We start from the raw sequence: 27186 nt of genomic DNA, 5'->3' as shown, positions 1-27186 counted from the left end.
ATTTATATTTTACGAAATATAGTCACATGAGATTTTGTTAGATTCGTCTAAATGTATATATTTTTAATATAATTTTTTTTTTATAATTTTTACTTATTGATAATTGAATATATTAATGTTGGAACCATGCATTGGCAAGTGTCAAAAATATGAAAAATTTACAACTATTTCTAATCGGAGAACTGGAGAAGTATAAGGGAAGAGCATGGGACTTGGTGTCTAGTCGTAATTTACAAATAGACCCCCACAAGAAAAAGAATTCACTATACCATCTCTAACTCCCTTCCCATCATTAACTAGTTACATAAACAGCTTTGTAGACTTTCTTAAAATGAAAAAGAAAATACACCCAAAATTCATGCCAAGCTATCGATTGTTCTTCCTCTTCTCCCTTCCATTAATTTAGCTTTCTATTAACTTTTGCACGCATCGCATACATATAAGGCTAGTAACCCTATAAGCCTGCTGAATAGGAAAAATGTATCACGAACTAGAGTTACAAGAAAATAAATATCTTTGTAATATAAAAGAGATTGTGGCTTACATATTTCAAAACCAGAAAGAATCATAAGAAATTTGGGATACAAAAAATTATCTAGATACATACCACACTGTCTAGATATAATGTGCATGCCTGAGTAATTATATGTACAGACACAAAGGCATGACCCAAGATAGGCGAAACGCTGGCGCAATACAAAAATGTATCCTGGTGCATTTGTACAGTGTATCAGTGGTCGATTCTTCTGTACAACTGTATGTATAATTTTGTAGCTTTGTTGGCCATCTGTAATTGTATGATCAATACGCAACTCAAAATTGATTCATGCGTTACTTTGTTGATTAGTTTGTTTGTACAGATCAATCCAGCATTTGTCGTTCTTCACTGCATCATTCCATCTTTGACTAAATATCTGCATTTCAATGAATGACTGTCTCCTAACCTGCAATTCAATAAGCATTTTCATTAAAATGATAGATATCAGAGTAGGAATTTGATTTAGAAAACGATGATGAGTAATACTTGTCCCAATTTCATCACAGTAGTTTGACTTCTGCACCATCACATATTTGTACATATCAAATGTCATTGGTTCTGTCTTGATGCATTTTTTGAATTCAATTTTTTTAACTCAGATAATTAGAGATATTAATCATCAAAATTGTGAAATAACAAGTGCAGTAGTCAAGCGTTGGGAGTTTGGGTCAGAGGAGTATATCCTTATGATATCAATGGAATTCTTCTTCATCACCTAATTGGACCCGACAGCATGAATCTGAAGTCAAGAAATTACAACTAGACAGACCATTAAGTCATGACAGGATTATAGCGGTTTGTGGTTGGACGGAACTGACACAAAACTAACAGAATCCACTAATTGCTTTTGACAAAATTTGAAGTTCAAAACCCATGACAGAACTTACAGCAGATCTATTATCAACTCTTAGTGGCTCAGGTGATTCCTGCAAATCAAAAAGATAAGTCATCAGATAAGGTGTATCTAAAGTCAACGCAATGAATACCTAAACATGCAGTTCATGTTCTGCAAGTTACTCTAGCTGCCACAGGTACTAGCTGTGAGAAAAGCTGGAAAAGAAAGACGAGAATGAACAGACCCAGTGCTGTAAATTGACAAATGAATGGGATAGGAGCGTGACAAGTTGCTGAAGTTACAGTAAACTAATACTACGCAGGCATCTCTCCAACCCATCCGCCATCAATGTGTCTGAGTGTGTGAATTAAGGTACAATACCAAATCCTGTAAGCTAATTGGTTTGGTCTTCCTGACAATTTGTTTCAGGATAAAACTTGGTTGTGCTTCATGAAGTGACAGCACAATCCTTCTTCGCCATTAACCGTTAATTATTGAGCAATTTATTATAATTGTGGAACACAAGTAGCAGTTTTTAAGAGTACAAGACAAGACTTCCTTTTTAAGTTTTTAAGAGTAGCAGTTTTCTAGTCCTCCAATTGACAAGTAAGCAACACGAAACAATCAGATTATGGAGTGAATCAATCGAGCGACCTAGCAGATCCTCTTTTATATTTTCTTTCTCCTGTTTCATCTTTCCCCCTTTCCCTGTCTTGGTCCACCCTTTCTACAGGTATTCAGGTTTTCAGCCAATTGTTTATGAAGGCGTAGCAGACCCCTTGTTAAAGAGCTAAAAACCAGCAAATTTTTACATCAATATATCGTACGATCAGTTGGTAGATCATCCATGTTAAACGTGAGAACCTGTTATGCTGTTACGATATATATTAGTTTTTAATTGATTGTGTTCAGCATGCAGGCTCCTAAGATACAGCAGTGAGAAGCTGTGCTACGAGTTGTTCGTTATCTGAAGGGTTCTCTTAGGCAAGGAACTTTTTTACACGCAGATAGTGACTTATCTTTACAGAGTTTATGCGAGGCACTGTGTCCCCTTACACGTCGTTCGCTGACTGGTTGGCTTGTTTTCTAGGTTAGCCACTTAGCCTCTCATCTTGTTAAAAACAAAGAAGCAACCTACTGTATCTAGATCATCATCACAGGTTGTATATCATTCGATGGCAGCAGTAACTTGTGAATTAAAACGGCTGAAAAGGATTGCTGTTGAGTTTAGGAGTCCGTCATCCGAAGGCTATTCCATTGTTTTGTGATAGTTCATCAGCACTATAGCCCGTGACCTGGTTTATCATGAGAAAACAAATCATATTGAAGTTCACTGTCACTCTGTTTGAGACGCGGTCCTTCATATGTTCCAATAGATTTACAATTGGCAGAAGTTTTCATCAAGGCTCTTGGCAAGGTTTACGATATATATAAATATCTAGTAGAATATAATTGATTGTGTTTTGACATTGATTAGGATTCAATATGTAGGCAGATGTAGTGTAAACATTAGGACTTTGGCAGCATCCTCCCTAAAATAGATATTGCTTGATGAAGAAAAAATAAAAAAAAAATATCTTTTCCTTGAACTTTACAGAACAAGATGAATATTCATCAGCTTCAGGAAATCAAAGCAGATCTAGAGGATACTACAAGATCTATTCATTCTTTTTTCTCTGGCATATAGTCAGAACTTCATCTAGGTTCAAATCCTACTATGAAGTCGTTTAGAGATCAGATGTTGCTAAGAAAACAACAAGACATTTCTTTAGCCCCTTCCAGGCTATAGGAAATAAGGGTATTCAAGATGATCAAGTATTCAAAAAATGCCGTCTCAATATATCCTATATTCCATCATATCTGGGATGTGTATGGTTCTGAAGAAAGTTAATAGGGAAGAAAACGGATTGATGAGGGCTACTAAGCATTTCTTTTGTTAATGCAACACAGATGAGCAATACCAGCTATACTAAAATAAAAAAACAAGCACCTTATATCCATCCATGACACCAAGTGTTGGAAGTCCAAGATGAACTATGTATTCAGAATCCACAACACCAACATTCTTCACTCTATCACCCTGAAATTTTGTCCCAAATATGAACAGCAAGCACAGACTTAAAAAAAGGAGTAGGTGAAAAAACTAACAGAAAAAAAGGAGCAAGTGAAGGTGAAAATCAGTCACCTGTGCACAATAACCAAGCTGTCTATCCAATCCCCAAGCATGAATCAGATCATTCTGCAGGGAACAAAATTACTTTTTAGTTGATTACCACGGTAATGTAGATGAGGCATCCAAACAAGACAGCCACCAAAGATATAATCATGTCATATGCAGTAATATAACAATGTACGCAAAAGAAATGAAGACATTTGAGCACCTATGCATCTGAAAGCACAGATGACATGAATTCTGCATGCTAATTTTATTATTATTTTTATGTTATGGTAAAAAATTTCTGCTGGTACGAAAAAAAGTTCACGCCAATATTGGCAAGCAGGCTTCACACCTGCCAAACAAGAATTTCATTTTTTAGCAAAAAGCAAATACCTGGATCATGTACCATACACATTGCCAGGCCGCTTTGGAGAAGGCTGGTGCCATCATTTCCACCCAGCTGCATTCAGTATTTCTTATTAGTAGCAAACTTTTGTACTTCCTTATCCATAATGCAAAAGCATACTTTTACCATGAAGCACCCACAAACGCACACTACAAACTTTATTAATACAAACTAAATTGCATAATCCAAAATGATTACCCTGTGCATGGAGGAGCTCTGCTATTTTCATCACACCTTCCACTGCCTTTTGATTTGTAATACCTTCTGCTCATCAAGAAAAAAAAAAAACCATTTGAAATTGATATGCACCCAATAACAAAAAGGAGGAGGGGGGGGGGGGGTAGTCCGACCCAAGCAAAATGCATGTCTTCTTCTCTCACGCTGTGAACCTAAAATTATCATCTATAATTTATAGATTTATTATATGTATATATTCTTTAACTAGAAATGACTGTGTACAATAATCTGCAGAGAGCCTAACTAAATATTTAAGGGGTGTTTCCGTGTTTGGTTGAGAGAGTTTTGGGGTAAAAAGAGAGGTTTGACTAGTCCAAACGTCTAATGGGAGTGTTTGGTTGAGAGAGGATTGAAAGAGAGGTTTGAGCCCAAAAATTTAATTTTGAAAAAGCTACTAGTAGGAGCTTTTTGGAAGAGAAGTTGGTCAAATTTAGTACATTTCACCAAAAAAAACTACCAATAATAATTCTAATATCCTTATTGGTCATTTCACCTAATAAAGTACTAATCAGCTAACAACTATCCACCAAACATTTTCACACAAACAACTAGTAAAACCAACTAATACGATCAGCTAACCGTTAACAGCTAATGTAAACGGCTAACCGATAATAGCTAACCTCTAATTGCCAAACAGGGCCTTAAACATTGGAGACTTTAATATCGATTAAACTTTGTTCTATTCATATTGATGATAATCAGGCCTTTTCTCCAAACATACTATGCCGTACCTGTGCACTCTTGCATACTTCTGGCGGGCAGTGATAGGTTGATGAACCACAGACTTAATAGGATCAAGTGCTGGTTGTGATATCTCTAGTCCTTCACTTTTAATAATGCTGATGTACCTGCAAACCATTTGCAAAAAACTTAATTTAGAGTCAAAATCTGCTAGTTGTACAAACAAAAAAATTGAAATGAAGTATTCAAGCATCATGTCATGTCCGAGATCAACACGACATGAATCGACACACGATATCTGAAGTGAATGAAGGTGTCGAAGTAACAGAGCAAAAAAATGTTCAAACAGGTTTATAGTAGCTACTAGCTGATAGACTCATCTCTTCTGTTTACTTCTGTACTTTCATGTAACTTCCATTCTTCCCTTTATCTACAGTGCTCCACTGCTCCCCCCAACAGACGCACCTCCCTTCAAACTTCCCCTTATTTTTGAAGTGCAATTTGATCACTAGAACATGTCTAGAAGATCAAAATTATACCAGTCTTGACACTAAGGAGGTTATGATCAGCTTCATGCCAGAATACTTAGTAACTATCATGAGTTCAAGAATTTGCCGAATGTATGTTATTAACCTTTGTGGAATCCAAGGCAAATCCGGTAGTGCATATTAACCAAACTGGTCAAAAAGACTGTAGCAGTTGCTACTATCAATATTCCGTGGTTAAGCAGGCTGATCGAGTACCCTTCCCTGAATGCTTTCTTTAAGAAGCTTGGTGTACCAATAAATTCTTACTAAGTTATAACTTGCAGATGTCAGTTAAAGAGGAAATCTGAGGAATTCGCAGGAAGGAGTTTTTTTCAAAAAAATGCGGCAGCTTTACCTTTGTGGACTGAAATTTTCAACACCAAGATCCTCATCCCAAAGAAAAATATAGTCATAGTCTGCCACTACATCTGGATGTAAGAAACGCTTGGCAAACCACCTGCGCCAACAAAAGACATACGCCAATGCAGGCCCATCTCAAATCCCTGAACACAGCATACACCAAGACAAAACGTTTATTGATCAGAAGTTACCATTTCGTTTGATTCTTAGCAGAAACATGTATCACACGATCATTCCACTCTAGAGCACTCCATTCGTCCACATTGCCATCATAATGAAAGAGCATTACGACAAAGCCGTTGGATAGAAACTGGATGTGTATTAAAAGCATTAAATAAGAGTTCAATGAATGATTAGTATCATGACACGTTAAGACAGCATAACCTTCACCTTCTCAACCATTTTATCGACTATCTCCTTTTGCTTCATTCCCACTGCCATTGCCAACAAATTCAAAGAAGGCTTCAATTTCTCCTGCAATAACCATACGTTGAAGTTCACCACAATAAACAACCGAAACATCAAATAGTATAGGATGACATCTTTAGTGCAATTAAAGCTTGTGTTAAGAGAATTTCACAGTTCACACACAATACTAATATGAGACTCAATTCTCGCAACTGATTATTGAAAGCCTCTGCATCTAAAAGGCATCAGCCACCACATGGTTTTATTTATTTTTTTCTCCATGTAAGTTTTGTGTCTACAGTATTGGATACTAGTCTTGGGTCACACTGAAAAAGAAATCAGGACTAGATTAAAGTGAACAGAAAAAGTCATGCAGTCATCAACTCTAAGATTTGGTTGCTACTGCATACCTTGGCTAAATCGGAATCCCATAAGGGTCGCATTTCAAAGTTGGATGTCTGGACAACAATTCCCTCTGGCAATGCCTCACTTCCTCGGGGCCTACATTGGTTCTAAGAAAAACAAACTAGATCAATGATGTATATTTGAAAACATGTAACATGTTAAAAATTAAACACTCAATCAGCTAACCTTACAAAAATTGGGTTTTGGTTGATGTGCAGTCCCCATCATTTCCATTGGCCATCTTGATATTTTCTGCAACCAACGATATAACCATTAGCAGTTTAATCACAAAGGTTATTGTCAAAGGACCAACTCAACCAAAAGCTTAAGCTGATGGTTGAGGTCCCAGGAATAGATTTATACTCTATCACGCCCCTTCACGCAAGAGCCCTTTGGGCTTGAAGTGTGGATGTAGCACAGGTCTCCCTCATACCTGGCGCTAAATATTCCACTGAGAAAGGACGAGTGATGAGATTCGAACCCGTGACCTTTTTGTCACGCTGGCTCTTGATACCATGTCAAAGGACCAACTCAACCAAAAGCTTAGGCTGATGGTTGAGGCCCTAGGAATAGATTTATACTCTATCGGTTATAACAAAGTGAAAATAATATGATACACCTTCAAGCTCTATAATATTCATCAGTTAAAGCAATGTTTTTTCCTCGAATTCCAAGAGTAAGTCTATGCGAGACAATTGAAATTTTTCCTTGTAAGCTACAAGTCTAGAACTATAGCTAGAATTTCATCTTAGGTATGGTGACTCCTTTCATTCACAGAATGTTTTTTCCAGATTTCCAGATCACGCTTTACCAGCCCACGCAGCCCAACTTTCAGTTTATAACAGGCAAGCAAGTGATGGGAACATACAGAGGGCCCCCAAGGCAATTTAAACCAGGTTCCACCACCTTAATACCCTACTAGCCTGTGCAATTTGACAAAAAGATGAAAAAATTCAGATCATCAGCTTTTGCAGCATACTATTTCTGTAAGGCTAGAAAAAACCAGTTGCCGTCTAGAAAACACCCTATTTTCCATGGACATCTAAATTTCAGTACAAGGTTTAGCATGATTAAGATTGAACGGAGTGGAGCAGGAAAATTTCTGTAAGGAACTGAATATTGTTCCTAACATGGAGGCAATGGCATATACAAAATGGCAAGATTATTCCCTCCTTTTTCTTCATTTCTTTGCAAACAATTTTTAAGCCATGAATGAATAAAACTTCTCAATCTTTCTCTGAAATATGTTGTTTTCCTATCCAAAAAAAAAAAAAGAGGATTTACACTGAAACATCATCTACAACACAGAGACTCGATGATGATAGTGCCACAGAAATGCTCAAGGATTCAAATCTTCCAAGAAAACAACCTATTGACATTCATACAGTACACAAACTTCACACAGAAAGAAAAAAGTCTTCGGTCTTAGCTGGATATGCCCAAAACAACATAAAGTTGTATACACTACGGCTCAAACAGAAATTATTACTGTCTCAAGGCATCAAAGGATTCTGCTACAGTTGTCTAAGGATTGCCTTGCTGTGGGAGGGAAAGAAGGATTTTGACTCAGATGGAGTAAGCCTGGGTGCCATAGCTGTTAAATAATACATTTCTGAATAATTTTCATGAGATTCAGGGGTACAGCAAGATTTTCAGCATCTGGAGGCTGGAGCTAGTCGTTTCTGTCATTCCTTGTGCTGAATAACTAACTAGATTAATTATGGTCCGGTATCTTACTCTCATCTGGCCAAATAAGCAATATGTGTTGTGATCTGGATAGGAAAAGAATTTCTGATAATTGTATAATCATCATAGTGGCTATTTGTCCAAGAAATTACTTTACCATTTTTCTATGTGCGATTTTCTCCTCACTATCATAATTAACTGTCTAGATGAAGCGGAGCAATGATAACTCATCTAGCTAAATGATCATATGTGTAGTAATCTGGATAGGGAAAGGATTTTTAATAATTGTTTGATCAAAGTGGCTATTTGTTCAGGCAATCACTTTACATTCTCTATATGCTATTTCTCCTTGCTAGAAAAATTATTGTGTTTAGATGAGGTGGGGGCAACGATAAGTTGTCTCTTAATTTTCAACCTCCTTTGTAATGTCCTTGCTTTAACAACATCATGTTTTGGACAAAGTAACAGGTGGAGAGGTGTTGTAGAAGGCCTCACTTCGCACATATCCTCTTTGGCACATAGAATTTACAATATGTTTTTGAACATCCTCATTTTTAGTCTGAAAATAACATTACACTAATCTCATCCTTAAAATTGTCAACATTCTCGATTCCTAGTGTACTAAGTAGATAATCTGCGGTATTGTTTCACAGTGGCCATATGAATGGTTGTGTCCTCTATGTTAGTCCTCATATCCATTAGGCAGATCCAACTTCTAACTTCAGATTCTCGCTTCTATTTTGTAACAAAGTTCTTGATTTTGCTATTATCTTACTAGAAGTGTTTCCTTTGGTTATATTGCAGGAGAAGGTAGCTTTTACAGAGAGAGGGGTTTGTGAATTTCTCCTAATGGATTATTTGGAATTATCAACAAATTTGAGGGTTTGAAATCAGAAGATCTCCAAAAGGCACACTTTATTATGAAGGGGAGAAACTACAAGTACTTGGATGGTAGAGATGAATTTGCTAGAAGTGACCAAGATACCGGAACTTAAATAATTTTGATGACTGGGAATGGGAGACTAAAGTGATTATAGTCCTTCAAATAAAAGGAAGAACAGAGATACAAAGACATCGAAGAGGAGGAAAGCCCCCATGGCACAGGCAAATGGGAAGACGAATTCCAATAACAAGGAGTCCATTGGCTGAGCTTCTAAACTCGTACTATCCTAGCACATGTTGTGAGCTCAGCAAATCAACAGCAGTTGCAAACCAGATATCACATACCCTTGAGTTCCCTCATCCTCCCAATTCCCCCCCCCCCCCGGCAAGAAGAAAGAGTGAATCTAAATAAGCTGAGTACCTCTCACATATTCCTCCAATTGTATTCTTGTGTAATGTTCATTTCGAACACAGTTTAAATTGTCCTCGCCTACTCGACAACTTATTCAGCTTTCCACTATAGTACTTTTCAGGATAAAACTGGTACATTCAGGGACATTATGACATCTACTTAAGTTCGAGCTACATACAAATGATACCACCTGTTCAAACTAAAGAACATGACCCCCTATACGGCTACGTCAAGCAATATTGCAAACATGAAGTATTGCTAATGAATGCGAATCAGAAATTTTAGTCATATTATATGAGGTACAAATACTAACTTCTCTGTAATCCTTGGCAATTAAAGCACTTCCAATGAAGTAAGTGAAGCAAATCAGAGACACTCCAATGAGAATTTTGTACAGATACAAGCGGTTCTTGGTGTCTGAGAATGCAGAAACCTGAAAAAGACAAAAGGGCTGTAATCAAATTTAACATTAACAACTATCTAAAGACATAAAATATAAAATCAGATAAACCGAAGCATGATATCTCTTTAAAAATCACAATTTTCCAAATTTTTATTGCTAAAATACTTCCCAATTTATTTCCTTTTTTAATCAATAGATAATTCTTGATTAAGCAAACTAATATCTGAAAAACCCATCAACCCAGAGTAAAAAAAGAAGTATCAAAGTTTTATGAAATATGAGCAAAACAAGCTATAAGTACAGGAAATAATAGCTAATGTAAACTACAAAAACATCCACATACACATAAATCACCAATAATAAGAAAGTAACCAAACTTCATGATTGAAGTAAAACATTAAAAACCCAAAAAAAAATTAACAAAAAATACAAAAAAAAAAAAACTGCTATACAAAAAGGAAGACTTACACTTATAGAAAGGGGGGAAGTCATGGTTGAAGAAAGTGAAGAGACATAAGATGGAAACATCAAAGTGTATATACTTTGGAGTACTTATTGCTTTGAAATTAGAAAGGAGAAATGGAGGAGAGAGAAAAGAAGAAAAAGCAGGTCACAAAAGTTAAGTATAGAATATCCTAAAGTTGGAGGAGAAAGGCAAACAGAGAAAGAAGAAAGAATATGAGAGAAAGTTTTGAGAACTAAAAATGTGATCGAAGATGTTAGAAAGCAAATTGGTATTTCTTCTTCTTCTTCGTCTTGTTCAAACAAACAGCAGTTAAGCAAAAGCAACGAATAAATGCTCTAGTTAACTGCTCAATTTCGTTTTCAATTTTTGACTCCTAAACTTTACGTGGTCTTTCATTATTTATTTATTTAATTGAATTAAAGTTTGTTGGAGGTTGTTTTCCAACCGTTAAACTATTTTTATTAAACTAACATATTTCTATTATGCTTTAAAAGTGATACATTTTTTTTTTTTAGGATTTTTTGGTTAAAACACCCTTATGTTTGGTGATTTTTAAAACAATCCCCCTTTTGTTTTTTTTTTTGAAATGAACCCCCAAACGTTTTATAAAATTTTTGGTTGCACCCCCAAAACCTAACTTCCGTCAAATCCAGACGTTTGTGGGGACCACTTCATCCCCAAATCAGGATATTCCCTCTCTCACAACGGTCATTTTCCGCCACCCCCAAATTGAAGCTGCTAATCCAAAATTTCGAACGGAAAATTGCAATTCCACTCTCAATTGACAATTCCTGACATCCTTCAAATCAAGTAAGTGTTACATTCATTTATAGGCGTTAAATTTTGGGTAATTTTGCGTTCTAGGGTTTATTTGCTTATTTTAATTTGGGTTAATTGTTCAATTAGGGTTATGGCAACCAAATGCAATTGTCTAATTCCTCCTAAGATTTTGAAGTCATGGATGCATGACAATCGTGGGAGGAGTTTCTGTGCCTGCAAATTCTAAGGTGTTCATACTAGAAAAGAAGGGTGTGGATTCTTTGGATGGGTTGACAAGAATTAGGAGGAGTGATAGAGGTTGTTGACACATGAAGTGGTGCTGGAGAAGAGGTTGTTGACACATGAAGTAATGTTTTAAAGACTGAAATCGCAAGGATTCAAGACACTAAGCCAAAGGTGGAAATTTTGTGGTGTTGAACAAAAAATCAGGAGCATCAAAAAGGCAAAAGGCACCAGTCTCCATGATGACGAGTGAGAGAGTGAGTGCTGGATGAGAGAGACTGAAAGAGAAAATGAAAGGGTGTAGATGATGACAAGAAAGAGATGCTGAATTTCTGACTGAAGCAAGTGAGAGAGATGAAATCAGAAACAAAGGAATTAAATAAGAGAGATGAAGAGGTTAGTTGAAGGGTTTTATTACCCAAGGATACAAATGTCATTTCACGCAACATTTGGGAGGGAAAATGAAAAAAGGGCCCCACAAACGTCTGGATTTGACGGAAGTTAGGTTTTGGGGGTGCAACCAAAATTTTTATAAAACGTTTGGGGGTTCATTTCAAAAAAAAAAACAAAAGGGGGATTGTTTTAAAATTCACCAAACGTAAGGGTGTTTTAACCAAAAAATCCTTTTTTTTATGTGTAATCTATACAAATATATTAAGTCATGTCAATTTATATGACAATGTATGCACCACGTGTGGCACTTTTGTTACTCCACTATAAGTAAAATTAGCTTACAATAGGATCTGAACTCATGACCTCTTGCTATTATACATGACACAACTACCATCTCAACCAACTTTTAGTTATGCTTTAAGTTTCCACATTATTATATTTATACCTTTTAAATATTGAGTTTTCCTTAATATATTTTAATGAAAATGGAAAAAAATGTGTATCAAGTTTGGAAAACAATACCAACCCGGAGTAACGTCTAGACCTAAATACTAATTTTGGTGAAAAAAGGTGTTATTTAGAAGAGGATGATTTTGTGTTCATTTATAATATCTTAAATTATTTTTATCTTTTTTTACTATTTTAACCAAATACCCACTTCCTATGAAATGATTATACATAAGAAATACATCTTTATAGAAAATTCTACTTCCAACGATCAACCAAACTATACCTATGATTACTATACATGAAGGTAAAATTGTAATAATTTTTTTTTTAAAAAAAAAATTGGTAATATAGTTAGGCCCTGTTCTTTTTTTCTTTTTTTGATAAGGAGAACAAACTTAGGCTAACCCCCTAATCTGGGAGCCAGCCTAAAACATCCTTTCGGATGATGAGGGAAAAATCCAAACAATACGGGGGGAACCAGTACAGTAAGGAGGGGTAGGCATGAGCCTTTCTAGCCATGAAGTCAGCAGCCTTGTTAGCTTTGCGGAAGCAGTGCCGGAACTGACAGTCCTGAAACCATCGTGTAGCCACACCTGCATCTTTCACAATGTTAGAAATTTCCCACGGAATACGCCAATCATTCTTCATAGAATTAACAACAGCTAAGTTGTCTCCTTTAATAATAATATTAGAAATGTCAAGAGAAATAGCTCCTTTAACTCCTTCTCTAAGAGCCCAAGCTTCAGCTTGCAAAATAGAAATATGAGGCCCCAAAGACTTGGCACCAGCTAGGAGAACCTCCCCAGAATTATTACGAATAATAAAACCTAAGGAAGCATTCCCATTACTAATTTTAGAGCCATCAAAATTAAGCTTGCAGTAATTAGAAGGGGGGGCAAATAAGATTTTGGCCAGATCTAGGTAACTTGGACATGGGCTTTCTGATGATAGAGATGGAAATGCCAGTACCATTTCCATCATCCAAATCAGTCTTTAACCATTGCTCAAAAAAGTTCTTAATCATAATACTAACACGACGAGGAGAGAACCCCTCATCATTGAAGATAACTTTATTTCTAATGAACCAAATAAACCACCATATAAAAGCAAATTGAACAATAATAAAAATAATAATAATAGTAAAAATAATAATACACAGCAACACAATAACAATAATAATAGTAATTATAATAATAGTAATAATGGATTAATGGTAAGTAGTAGTAGTAATAATAATAGTAGTAATAATAATAATAATAATAGTAGTAGTAGCAATAGTAATAGTAATAGTAGTAGTAGTAGTAATAATAATAATAATAATAATAATAATAATAATAATAATAATAATAATAATAATAATAATAATAATAATAATATGGAAAAATTGTTTTAAATAAGTCAACAGCGATCTTCCCATTTAAGTCAACCTTTTGATTATTGCTGATTGAGTTAAGCATGTATGTCTATTTTTTCTATTGAGTTTTAACCTGTTTGTGACTTGTTTAGTAGGTTACTTATGATACGTGTTATAATGTCCCACCCCCACCCTCGCATCCCTCGCCTGTTTTAGAAGAATGGACATTGTAACACGTATCATAAGTAACCTACTAAACAAGTCACTAACAGGTTAAAACTCAATAGAAAAAAACAAACATATAAGCTTAACTCAATCAGGGATAATCAAAAGGTAGCCTTAAATGGGAAGACCGCGCAAAGGTTGACTTATTTAGAACAATTTTTCCTAATAATAATAATAATAATAATAATAATAATAATAATAATAATAATAATAATAGTAATAGTAGTAATAATAATAATAGTAGTAGTGATAATAATAATAATAATAATAATAATAATAATAATAATAATAATAATAATAATAATAATAATAATAATTAATAGCATTGAACTTCAAGTGAACTCAACTGCAAATAAGCCAAAAAAAACATAACCTTAATGAATGGCTGGATATGAGTTGTTTTGAGAAAAAAAGTTCCACGTCTAGTTTGTTTGAGTTCATTGCAGTTGTAGAGTAGTATGTGAGTGAGAGTGTTGTAATATGTTTTGTGTATTGTGAAAGATGAGTGGAATTTGTGCTCAGCCCCACGTCATACAATGTGTTGTTGTAGTTTCACATCTTGTTAGTTGTCACTTGTGAAAAATATTTACAAAGGACGTCTGATAATATTTTTTCTTTTTCAATTTTCAATTGAGTGAAATGGTAAAGCATATAATGATCGCAAAATAAATAGAGTAAACGATCTTTTCACTAATTGTCTGAGTTTTAAACAATTGAACATATATTCTCAATATTTTCAAAATTTACTACTTTGTGGCCCTTCTCCTACACATGTTAAATGTGAGCAGGGGTGAATTCAAATTTTTTTATTTGGGGTCCTAATTAATTAACCTAAGTACATAATATAAACACCATAATAAGAAATCGAACAATATGGTTATCACACATAACAACAATGACAAGTTGAGCTTTAAGAATGACAAATCCAAAAATTTATATTGTTCATGGCAGATATTAAAAAAATTATTTCATTATTTCATAGTTGAATAATCCTTCCATGCATCTTTTTACTATATGAGTTTTATACTCCCACAAACAAAACTTTGAAGTTTGAACGTTAATTTTTTAAGAGAACGTATTCGTCCGACCATAATCTTTGGTCGGACGACTTTCAGGTGGTTTCAAATTTTTTTCAGTTAGTCTTAATTTTTTTTCAGTTAGTCTTAATTTTTTTTCAGTTAGTCTTCATTTTTTTCAGTTAGTCTTCATTTTTTTCAGTTAGTCTTAATTTGTTTTCAGTTAGTCTTCATTTTTTTCAGTTAGTCTAAATGAAAGTAACTTAGGTCTAAATGAAAGTAACTTAGGTCTAAATGAAAGTAACTTAGGTCTAAATGAAAGTAACTTAGGTCTAACTGAAAGTAACTTAGGTCTAAAGGAAAGTAAGTTAGGTCTAAATGAAAGTAACTTAGGTCTAACTGAAAGTAACTTAGGTCTAACTGAAAGTAAGTTAGGTCTAAATGAAAGTAAGTTAGGTCTAAATGAAAGTAAGTTAGGTCTAAATGAAAGTAACTTGGGATTCTTAGTTTTATTTTTTCAGTTAGTCTTAATTTTTTTTCAGTTAGTCTTATTTTTTTTTCAGTTGCTCATCATTTAGTTAATGTTTTTCAGTTAGTTTCTAATTTTTTTCAGTTAGTCTTCATTTTTTTTCAGTTAGTCTTCATTTTTTTCAGTTAATGTTTTTCAGTTAGTTTCTAATTTTTTTCAGTTAGTCTTCATTTTTTTCAGTTAGTCTTCATTTTTTCAGTTGAAATCCAACTTCCTAATACTTTTCTCCAACAACTGTATCCTTATTTCATAAATCTCTGCCTTTTTTCTTCATCAGAGAATGTTTGCTGGTAGAAATCCTTATCTTGAAAAGCACCATAAACATTATAACACACAGGATGACCTTCTTTGCTAAATCCATGCATGAAAACCATCTTCTCCAAATCATCACCGAAATCTTCTTTAAGCAACTCATCGATTTAAAACTCCTTCCTCCACTTAATGGTAGATTTTATCATTGCGGACGCATCGTTTACTATGAAGTCACGAATATTATTCATCAGTTCATCACCATTCACGGAGCCGCCGCGCCGTTCTCCTTCGTCCGACGAACATATTGGGTCAGGCGGTCTGACCCAATACTTTCACATTTTTTAATTACTTATCTATTACTATAAATTATACGAAGTTCATACTTAGAAAATATACAGATAGACCAATAGGTTCATCTTATATAATGACATATTTTTGACTTAGTCAGACCTATTATATAAAAAAAATTATACAGTTGTATTGTTTTAAAAACAAATGGAGCAATTGTTATAAAGTTCGTGATAGAAAAATTGATGGTTAAAGATTCCAAGTTGGAAAAAAAATACGAATTATTTAGTTTGTAACAATGGATATTCAATACAAAGGAACAAGAATAAGGCATCGAAAGTGAATCAAAAAGCATTATTTATTGTCTAAAAGACAAAAAAAAAATTAAAGCAAAAAAATCCTTTGGCTAATAGGGACACCAAACCATGTTCCATAATACTACCTCTGTTTTTATTTAGTTGCAACATTCACCTTTTTGCACAAACTTTAAGAAATGAGAAAATAGAGTATAATTGACTCATTAGCCCCTGCTACCAGTATTAATTAGGTTCAAAAGAGTAGGTGAAGTAAGGGTAATATAGTCAAATTATCCCAAAAGCTTTCCTAAAAAAGGAAATGTTACAACTAATAAAAAACACCTAAAAGTAGAAATTGTTGCAACTAAATAAAAACAGAGGTAGTACATGAAACGAAAATCATCATTTTTTAATAAACAAAAAAGGAAAAAGAAAGTTAAATCCAAAATCTTTATTTGACTAGTGCAGGAATCGAACCGTGCTCAATAATACATGACCTAACACATCCCCTCTAACCACTAGAGTGAATTCCATTATGTAAAACGTAGGCGGAGAGGCCCATTTATTCTTTTTCTAGTCTTTATTCAAAGAGAAAAACAAAGAGGGGGGGGTTTTGATTCTTCATGGGTCCTCCTCTGTTGATAGATGAACAACATTTCGTAAGAAAATGTTGTATTAATTATCGGAGGAACTACTAAATTAATACTCCACCATCCCTAGAAGATTTGAACACTTGTCTGAATACGTAATTTAAGGTGATACGTTGTAGTGCAGTTGTTCCGATATGGAATAAATGAAGTATATATAAAAGAGGTAGGATTCAGACAAGGAAATTAAATTGAATATAGCTAATCAAAGTCTAATACATCAAGATCACGGGAACATTATTATTAAATCTACTAAAACTGTACATCTTAAATTCTGAAAAATTCTAGACTAATATTAATTGATCAAGATCTAAGAAAAAAATGAAAAAGACGTCTAAACTTGAGTTGAGATGCCATGGATGATATTCTTCTTTAATAACCATCTTGCATGAGTTTAAGCCTAAAAAAAATCTTTTCTTTTTATCTTTTTAACCTAAAAAGATATTTAAGCGACAATCACAAACCATTTTACCAAACAGATTATGCAATCACCCAGCGTATCAGTTTCAGCACCTTAATAATTTCTGCTACCTAATCAGTTTTAGGTCCATTTCAACCAGTGTTGGCAAACATAACCATTGTGCCAAAAATTTGACTTTCTCGCTAAAAATAGTGTTTTTGGTACCTTTTTAACAAAACTTGAATTTAGGTTGATATATCTTCGCAAAAAAATTTTAATGAGGTATATCCCACAAAATACCCTATTTCCCTGATATATCTCGGCAAAAACTCTAGAAATTAAAATAAATTGAAGATGAAGAAAGCAGACTTTTTTTGTAATTAAATATTGTTCATATACTATACTATAGTTTAACACTTGGCAGGAAAAATAAGCGCCACTTGTCTAATTTTTCTGTCAATCTATAGCTACATATATAACATATAATTGGATAGGTTGTTTAACAAAGACATGGAAAGAAAGATAATCTTATTTTAATTTCTTGATTCACGAGGATTACACTTAACCCATAACACTAGTATGTAATCCTGTCGTATGTATCTTTTACTAATTTTTTTCTATAACATCTTCAAAAAAAACTAATTTGATATATCCAAACTTCTCTTAACCTATTCAAAACACGTAAGTATATTTTACTCATGACTTATATGAACTTATTATTTCTTATATAAGTTAGAACAAAACACTACCTAAATCCTTAAAATACTTATTGGTGTTATACTTTTAGGTTGGAAGAGATGATCAATATTAATTTCTATTATATAAGCGAAGGAAAGCTATGGTGTCCCATTTGAAAAGACTTTTTAACTCTTCATTCAATTAAAAAAAGAGTACCTGTTAAGTTTTTGAGATTTTCCTCAATCATAACTCTTTCTAATTTAAAATATGTGTATGAAAGAAAGTTCAAAGTAGCTAAAATAAACTTTCATAAAAATATGTGTATGGAAAGAACAAAATTTATGATTGAAGAATAAATTAACATAACTAAAGTTGGTACTATAATGCCGCATAAGAGAAAGCGTTCTTCCAAAATCCACCAAGAACATGGCAGAAACAATAATAACATGTCTGTCGAAAGCCAACTAAGGAAAGAAAGAAGGCAAAAACCGAGTAAAGAAGATATTAGTTTGACGAATTCGGAACCTCCAAATCTTCCGGTTGAGCTTCTTGAAGTAGTACATAATTTAGGTGGTGGTGATGATGAGCCAAAACTCGTGATTCAAAAATATGTTTTTTAGTCGGATGATCAATATTAATTTGTACCGGAGTGCTAGTTATTTGGAGTAAACACAGGAAGAGAGAAAAGGTAAGTGTGAAGAAGAAGTTGATTTTAACAAACGTATCGATTACCGGCAACAGAATAAATTCTTGTGTAAATTTCTTTTGCCTATAAAAAATTAAATAACAGAATATTTGTAATACAATCACTTGGCAATAATAAGAATCGTCAATTGTCGATTTTTGGGCAAAATCTATAGCTACGTATATAGCGATTTGAACATGTGACCTATTTGTTCACAACACTTCAATCTTAACCACTCTGTCAAGACATTTTTGGTACACATATAGCAGATAATAGCTTGTTTGACAAAGATACTGAAATAAAAAGAAGAACCGTATTTTAATTTCTTGACTCACGAGGATTATATTTAAACTATAACATTAATATGTAATCCTCTCATATGTATCATTTTCTAATTTTTTAGCTGTAAAAACTTTTTAAAAATTATTGAACTAATTTCATATATCTAAACTTCTCTTAACTTATTAAAAAAACAATTTTTTGGACATGGCTTATGTGAACTTATTGTTTCTTGTATAAGTTAGAACAAACACTCCCTAAATCTTTAAAATGCTTAGTGGCGTTTGGTATACCAGTGGAATGAAAACAATTGACAGGTTTATGATTGAGAAAGAAAATGTGATTTGTTTCCACATGATAAGGTAACAAATGGGGGGTTTGTATTTCCTGCCACAAACGATATTTGTTACTTAACACTCGTACCAAACAATTAGAATTGACAACGTTTATTTAAATCCATTTCCTATATCAAGTTTTTTATACCAAACACCCTCTATAACTATGTTGGAAGAGAAGATCCAAATTAATTTGTACTAGCACTAGCAAGAAGGATGATTTATTCAAATGTACCTATTACAAAGTGCAGCAACGAAATCTACGAGTCTTTAACTCTACCATATAGTTAAATTGAACCTCCTTTATAAAAAAAATTGAGCTTAATTATTTTTTCTTATTTTTATTGAACTTTGCAAAGCTAATTTCTAGTTTTTGTCAACTTTTACAGTTTTACCATTAATCAAAACTTTTTAAAAATAATTTTAAAATTAGAAAAAATAGATTGAAGATAAAGACTTGCCTAATTTTTTCCCTTATCAAACAATTATGGAAGATTATAAAAAAAGACAGTGGGAGTATCTTAATTTTAGTTACAAGTAACAATCCGACTTATGTGGACCGGGTTCACGTTAACATTAGTGTGCACCAGATTAAAAGTACGTATCATTGCTGAACAATTCACTATATCATGCGAAAACGACTATATTATGCAGAAACCCACCATATCATTTAGACACACACTATATCATGCGGAAACTCACTATATAATTCACACACACTCACTATATCATTCAAACACACACTATATTATATAGAAACTCACTACATTATTCAGAAACAAACTATATCATGAATAAACTCCCTATATCATTCAGACACCCACTATATCAAGCAGAAACTCGGTATATCATTCAAACGCTCACTATATCATGAAGGATCTAAATCATTCTATATGTTGGAACATGTGTCATGATATATACTACGCAACTTAGATCTTCCTATATGATAAAACATTTTAATTAATTCCTTCATTATATTGCTATAAATTCATCACTTTATATTTTCCGTTAATAAAATCTACTATATTGCATATAAGTTAACTATATTTATGTATAATTCACCATATGAAGTTAATATCAATTACCAACCCGGTGCACACTAAGTTAGTGTACACCAGTTTCATTTAAATTTTTTTGTACAAGTAAATGCTTAAACTATTAATACTTGGTCGAAATTTTGTATGTGGAAATGTTGCATATAATAAACATCAACTACTTTCAATTTTTTGTACCTACTTTCTATTTAGTGTAATGACATATAGATTACAGACCATAATATTTTACTAATTAAATATTTTTCATTCACTACTATACTTAATTTTTAAAAATATGAATACTTGGTAGGAAAAAGAAGTGCCATTTGTCGATAATTGAAAGACAAAAAGAACCTTGTTTTCATGACTCACGAGGATTATTATATTTAAAAGGAAAAATTGACAGAAATAATCCCAATTATGTCCGGTCCGCTCAAAATAATCCGAACTTTGGGTTATTCTAGAATAATCCAAACTATTTAGGGTACCTTCCCAAAATAATCCAAAATTTAATTTTTCTTGCCTTCAATGATCCCTTTTGGGTCTATTATATATAGGATAATTAAAAGTTTGGATTATTTTGAGAACGTACTCCCCATAGTTTAGATTATTCTAGAATAACCCATAGTTGGGATTATTTTGAGCGAAACAGTGATAGTTTGGATTATTCTTGTCAATTTTTCCTATTTAAAATATAACATTAACATGTAACCGTGTCATATTTATCTTTTTCCAATTGTGTAATTTGTGAATATATTTCAAAATTATTGAACTCACGAGTCATGACTTATGTGTAAAATACATATAGCTCGTTACTATCATTTTTAGATGTTGAATAAACATTTGTTATGGTACATTGTATTAGGTCTCAAAAGGTTTAATACTTATTTTAATATAAAGACCCAATTATATTGTGAAGTCCATGAAAGAAAGTTAACAGAAGTCAAGGATTAATTAAAGTATTCAGGAGATGAAAGTCAAGCAAAGACGAGGAAATAAGTAGTTAACAATATGATCATAGGACATGCTACGTAAGCAAGAACGTGCATTCTTCAATGCCAAAAAAATAGTTATGATTTGAATCATAGATGATTCATGTCATTTCCCTCCAAAGATGCATGGAAGTTACGTAGCATATTTGGTGTATAAATACAAGGGAGATGATCAACCCAAAAATAACAAATACAACACACAACAACTTGCAAATTACTTTCTAGCGTAGCCTCGCCTTAGCCTAGCCATCCCCCTTCTGGGGTTCTAGTTTAGTTCTTAGATTTAGAGCACGTACTAGTGACGAGTTTGTTCATTCTCTAGTTTAAGAAGGAATTCATGGAGGTAATAATCTTTGTGTTTTCCCTTTAATTGTCCAGCCTGAATTATCCTTATATGTGTTATGAAATTTATTCTAGAAATTTATGATGTGTAAATGGGAATATTGGGCTCTAATTAATAGATTAATTATTGCGCATCTTCTTCTACTTAATGCTTTTCGCCTGAATATATTGGGTGTTGTAGTTTAGCCAATTATTTTTTTTTGAAAGAGTTTAACCAATTATATTACAACAAAGTACGTTAGCAAGATTTTATCAAATTAAAACCGATAACCCCAGGGACTAGGACTCTAGTGGCATTCAATGCCAAACTATTGGATGTGCATTGACTTGTTTGCAAAGTCAACTAACTAATTTTGCACCAATTACAAGATTATACATGATACTATTAATTTGTACTCGAAGTGCTAGTAATTTCGAGCAAATATAGGAAGAGAGATAAAATGCAGGCGCCCAGCTAGGCGAGAAGAAGGAAGGTGATTTATTCAACCTTTAATAATAACAACTAACTCCGACAAACTTTGTTGAATTGAATCCGTTTTTGCGCGAGCAGAAGATTATGATTGATTTGTATCCTATATTTTAAAAGAGTTGCGCTGGACTGGGTCAACTAGCCTTATGTCGGATCAGGTTAATGAATCTCACATCGCATTAAACTGAGTGCTTGTTTGGCTGCAATGGAAATTTAATTCCCTTGTGAAATTCCTAGCAATTAGTCTAAGTTGTTTGGTAGTCACAAAGGAAGTTGTAATTCATAGGAATTTATTATGTAGCAATTGTGAGTGACCAAGGGGAGGGTATTAGGTAAACCAATTCCTACATTTTGCGGAAATTTCAAATTCCCATGAATTTTCATTTTCCCCACTTTCGATCAACCAAACAACTACCAAAATTAGAAAATCATCGGAATTTCTATTACCTACCAATTTCCTGTATACCAAACAACTCAGATGGATGAATATGTAAAATTATCATGGAATGTCTATCTGATATCCAACTTGAGTATTCGAAAATTTAAATATCGGACAAGGCTATTAGTATCACTTTAAATTTGCATATTAGTACAAAAAAAGAATTTGTACAATAATATCTTAGGAAATTACAGGTCGTAATAATATTAATCTTTTTTTCTTCCTTTTTCTCTTGCTAAATTGAATTCTCTAGATCATAATATCATCGACTCTTTATTTGATTTTGAACAAATAGTAGGTTTTCATGGGTGATTAAATTATATTTATGTGGTAACATTGGTAAGCAATATTGATATGTTAAAATAATAAAATTTTCAACTTTAGTAGGTACCCGACTTGATATCGAAATCGATGCACATAGTTATTGATCCATGTACAAGTTAAACTTTATTATCGTGCTCATATTGAAATTAAAAATAATGTCCATGAATAAGCCACAGTCCACCAGCATGCCTCTTGTGTAGTGCTAGGCTAGTACTCAGACCAAGCCAAACTCGTACCGGGTTGATATCTTTTTGGTGTTTAGTTGTTTACTAAAGTAGTATTGGTACAATGTGGAGGAGAATAAAAGGAAAACTAAACTTCATAGTACGTAGTATATGTTATTGTGTTTATTTCCTTGGTGTTGTGTAGATGTTGTAACTATGTGGAGTAGCCGAGTAGTATTTTTTTAAAAAGAAAGAAAATAAACTAAGAAGACTAGAAAATGAAGCAAAATCATCGAATACAGCACATCTTGACATATATAGTTATCTCATGCAACACGATATTATTGGATAACAATTCACATATTGTACCTTTTGCCCTCTTCTCCTCTACTCCAAATTAAAGTCCAGACTTATTCAGAGAAACATTATCTCCCATTGAAACAAGGAAACTAGAGATAATATTATTCTAGTAATAACACCTTAACACCTTCCAAGTAACAAAATCAAACCATATTAATATTCACCTGTTAATTTACTCAGTGTTTCTTATGTTCAGCAGGTTAGTAACAAAATCAAACCATATTAAAGGAGGATATAGACAAGGAAATATAATTGAATATAAGCTAATCAAAGTCTAATATATACATCAAGATTCAAGATCACGGGAACGATATTATTATAAAGCTACTAAAACTATACATCTTAAATTTTGAAAAAAATTCTAGACTAATATTATATGAAAAAGACGTTTAAACTCGAGTTGAGATGCCATGGATGATATTCTTCTTCAGTAACCATCTTGCCATGAGTTTATATGCGTGCTGAGTCATGTGAACTCCATCCCAACTGACGCGCTCATAGGGATGCTTGCAAACAGGAACTCCATTGTATCCACACATGCTTGTCATGTTAAAGTTGTATTCATTGTTGCCAATCCCACAACATGTCTTTTGCACTTTATCCTTCTTGAATCCGAGTGAAGCTGCATGTTTAAGGAGTTCCCTCAAGGCATTGTAATAGTCAGCATAAACAATAGCAACCTTTGAATGCTGCTCTTGAAGCTTCCTAATAGCTTCTTGTAAGTGATCATTTTAAAACGTCGCGAATTCGTTCAATCCTTTAAGACAGTGAAGCTCATCGTACATATTTAAGTCATTCGTTTGGAAGGCGCTGAGATAGATAGGCATACAACCAATTGGGAAGTTACCAGGAATCACAACTTGAGTTGCACCTGAACTAATTACTTCCTGTACAGCACTTGTGATGCCTTGAATAACTTCATCTACCATTTGTTGAACATCTTGGAGTGATTTTTGTTGGAAGAAAGCATAGTTGAAGTCATTACCACCTGTTTCGATGATGAAAAGGGCGTTCGTGAGCTTGTGTTTACAGTCTGAAGAATGCTTACAAAGTGACTGAAGGTGAGACTTAAACCAGCCCAATTGAACATGTAGTGAACTGTTAAGAGAATGTATTGTGTCTAACTCATCCGACCATAATCTTTGGTCGGACGACTTTCAGGTGGTTTCAAATTTTTTTCAGTTAGTCTTAATTTTTTTCAGTTAGTCTTAATTTTTTTTCAGTTAGTCTTCATTTTTTTCGTTAGTCTTATTTGTTTTCAGTTAGTCTTCATTTTTTTCAGTTAGTCTAAATGAAAGTAAGTTACCTCTAAATGAAAGTAACTTAGGTCTAAATGAAAGTAACTTAGGTCTAAATGAAAGTAACTTAGGTCTAACTGAAAGTAACTTAGGTCTAAATGAAAGTAAGTTAGGTCTAAATGAAAGTAAGTTACCTCTAAATGAAATTAACTTAGGTCTAACTGAAAGTAACCTAGGTCTAACTGAAAGTAACTTAGGTCTAACTGAAAGTAAGTTAGGTCTAAATGAAAGTAAGTTAGGTCTAAATGAAAGTAAGTTAGGTCTAAATGAAAGTAACTTGGGATTCTTAGTTTTATTTTTTCAGTTAGTCTTAATTTTTTTTCAGTTGGTCATCATTTAGTTAATGTTTTTCAGTTAGTTTCTAATTTTTTTCAGTTAGTCTTCATTTTTTTTCAGTTAGTCTTCATTTTTTTCAGTTAATGTTTTTCAGTTAGTTTCTAATTTTTTTCAGTTAGTCTTCATTTTTTTCAGTTAGTCTTCATTTTTTTTCAGTTGAAATCCAACTTCCTAATACTTTTCTCCAACAAATGTATCCTCCATTTCATAAATCTCTGCCTTTTTTCTTCATCAGAGAATGTTTGCTGGTAGAAATCCTTATCTTGAAAAGCACCATAAACATTATAACACACAGGATTACCTTCTTTGCTAAATCCATGCATGAAAACCATCTTCTCCAAATCATCACCGAAATCTTCTTTAAGCAACTCATCGATTTTAAACTCCTTCCTCCACTTAATGGTAGATTTTATCATTGCGAACGCATTGTTTACTATGAAGCCACGAATATTATTCATCAGTTCATCATCATTCACGGAGCCGCCGCGCCGTTCTCCTTCGTCCGACGAACATATTGGGTCAGGCGGTCTGACCCAATACTTTCACATTTTTTAATTACTTATCTATTACTATAAATTATAAGAAGTTCATACTTAGAAAATATACAGATAGACCAATAGGTTCATGTTATATAATGACATATTTTTGACTTAGTCAGACCTATTATATAAAAAAAAATTATACAGTTGTATTGTTTTAAAAACAAATGGAGCAATTGTTATAAAGTTCGTGATAGAAAAATTGATGGTTAAAGATTCCAAGTTGGAAAAAAAATACGAATTATTTAGTTTGTAACAATGGATATTCAATACAAAGGAACAAGAATAAGGCATCGAAAGTGAATCAAAAAGCATTATTTATTGTCTAAAAGACAAAAAATAATTAAAGCAAAAAAATCCTTTGACTAATAGGGACACCAAACCATGTTCCATTATACTACCTCTGTTTTTATTTAGTTGCAACATTCACCTTTTTGCACAAACTTTAAGAAATGAGAAAATAGAGTATAATTGACTCATTAGCCCCTGCTACCAGTATTAATTAGGTTCAAAAGAGTAGGTGAAGTAAGGGTAATATAGTCAAATTATCCCAAAAGCTTTCCTAAAAAAGGAAATGTTACAACTAATAAAAAACACCTAAAAGTAGAAATTGTTGCAACTAAATAAAAACAGAGGTAGTACATGAAACGAAAATCATCATTTTTTAATAAACAAAAAAGGAAAAAGAAAGTTAAAGCCAAAATCTTTATTTGACTAGTGCAGGAATCGAACCGTGCTCAATAATACATGACCTAACACATCCCCTCTAACCACTAGAGTGAATTCCATTATGTAAAACGTAGGCGGAGAGGCCCATTTATTCTTTTTCTAGTCTTTATTCAAAGAGAAAAACAAAGAGGGGGGGGGGTTTTGATTCTTCATGGGTCCTCCTCTGTTGATAGATGAACAACATTTCGTAAGAAAATGTTGTATTAATTATCGGAGGAACTACTAAATTAATACTCCACCATCCCTAGAAGATTTGACATGTCTGAATACGTAATTTAAGGAGATACGTTGTAGTGCAGTTGTTCCGATATGGAATAAATGAAGTATTATAAAAGAGGTAGGATTCAGACAAGGAAATTAATTGAATATAGCTAATCAAAGTCTAATACATCAAGATCACGGAACATTATTATTAAATCTACTAAAACTGTACATCTTAAATTCTGAAAAATTCTAGACTAATATTAATTGATCAAGATCTAAGAAAAAAATGAAAAAGACGTCTAAATTGAGTTGAGATGCCATGGATGATATTCTTCTTCAATAACCATCTTGCATGAGTTTAAGCCTAAAAAAAATCTTTTTTTTTATCTTTTTAACCTAAAAAGATATTTAAGCGACAATCACAACCATTTTACCAAACAGATTATGCAATCACCCAGCGTATCAGTTTCAGCACCTTAATAATTTCTGCTACCTAATCAGTTTTAGGTCCATTTCAACCAGTGTTGGCAAACATAACCATTGTGCCAAAAATTTGACTTTCTCGCTGAAAATAGTGTTTTTGGTACCTTTTTAACAAAACTTGAATTTAGGTTGATATATCTTCGCAAAAAAATTTTATGAGGTATATCCCACAAAATACCCTATTTCCCTGATATATCTCGGCAAAAACTCTAGAAATTAAAATAAATTGAAGATGAAGAA

General features: G+C 33.2%; 2 protein-coding genes and 1 pseudogene across 6 annotated transcripts; all 3 read right to left on the bottom strand.

Moving 5' to 3' along the window:
- Positions 1-496: 496 nt before the first annotated feature.
- Positions 497-10681, bottom strand: LOC104896958 (uncharacterized). 5 transcript variants are annotated; one of them, XM_057395929.1, is made up of 15 exons: positions 10407-10671; positions 9849-9968; positions 6989-7118; positions 6742-6807; positions 6561-6662; positions 6133-6216; positions 5934-6052; positions 5738-5839; positions 4906-5022; positions 4136-4201; positions 3925-3991; positions 3559-3612; positions 3364-3453; positions 1426-1464; positions 497-944 (listed from the first exon to the last, which is right to left on the bottom strand). In XM_057395929.1, the coding sequence occupies exons 4-15, from the start codon at positions 6787-6789 to the stop codon at positions 825-827; spliced, it is 1008 nt and encodes a 335-aa protein (XP_057251912.1). In that variant the 5' UTR covers positions 6790-6807; positions 6989-7118; positions 9849-9968; positions 10407-10671; the 3' UTR covers positions 497-824. The 5 variants fall into 5 exon arrangements, with proteins under 5 accessions (XP_057251912.1, XP_010682054.2, XP_010682053.2 ...); XM_010683752.4 differs by lacking the exon at positions 6989-7118 and having other exon boundaries at positions 10413-10675; XM_010683751.4 differs by lacking the exon at positions 6989-7118 and having other exon boundaries at positions 10407-10673.
- Positions 10682-12657: 1976 nt separating this feature from the next.
- On the bottom strand, positions 12658-13221 carry LOC125498586 (uncharacterized). The gene has a single exon (XM_048646817.1). It carries the CDS (start codon positions 13219-13221, stop codon positions 12658-12660), a length of 564 nt encoding a protein of 187 aa, XP_048502774.1.
- A 10471-nt stretch (positions 13222-23692) lies between these two features.
- On the bottom strand, positions 23693-25407 carry LOC125498587 (GDSL esterase/lipase At5g03980-like; annotated as a pseudogene).
- Between the last annotated feature and the right edge of the window lie 1779 nt (positions 25408-27186).

This window comes from Beta vulgaris, chromosome 6, assembly GCF_026745355.1.
Source record: "Beta vulgaris subsp. vulgaris cultivar EL10 chromosome 6, EL10.2, whole genome shotgun sequence".
NCBI classification, from domain to species: Eukaryota; Viridiplantae; Streptophyta; class Magnoliopsida; order Caryophyllales; family Amaranthaceae; genus Beta; species Beta vulgaris.
The sequence above is the reverse complement of the archived record's forward strand: the minus strand, read 5'-3'. Positions and strand labels throughout refer to the sequence as shown.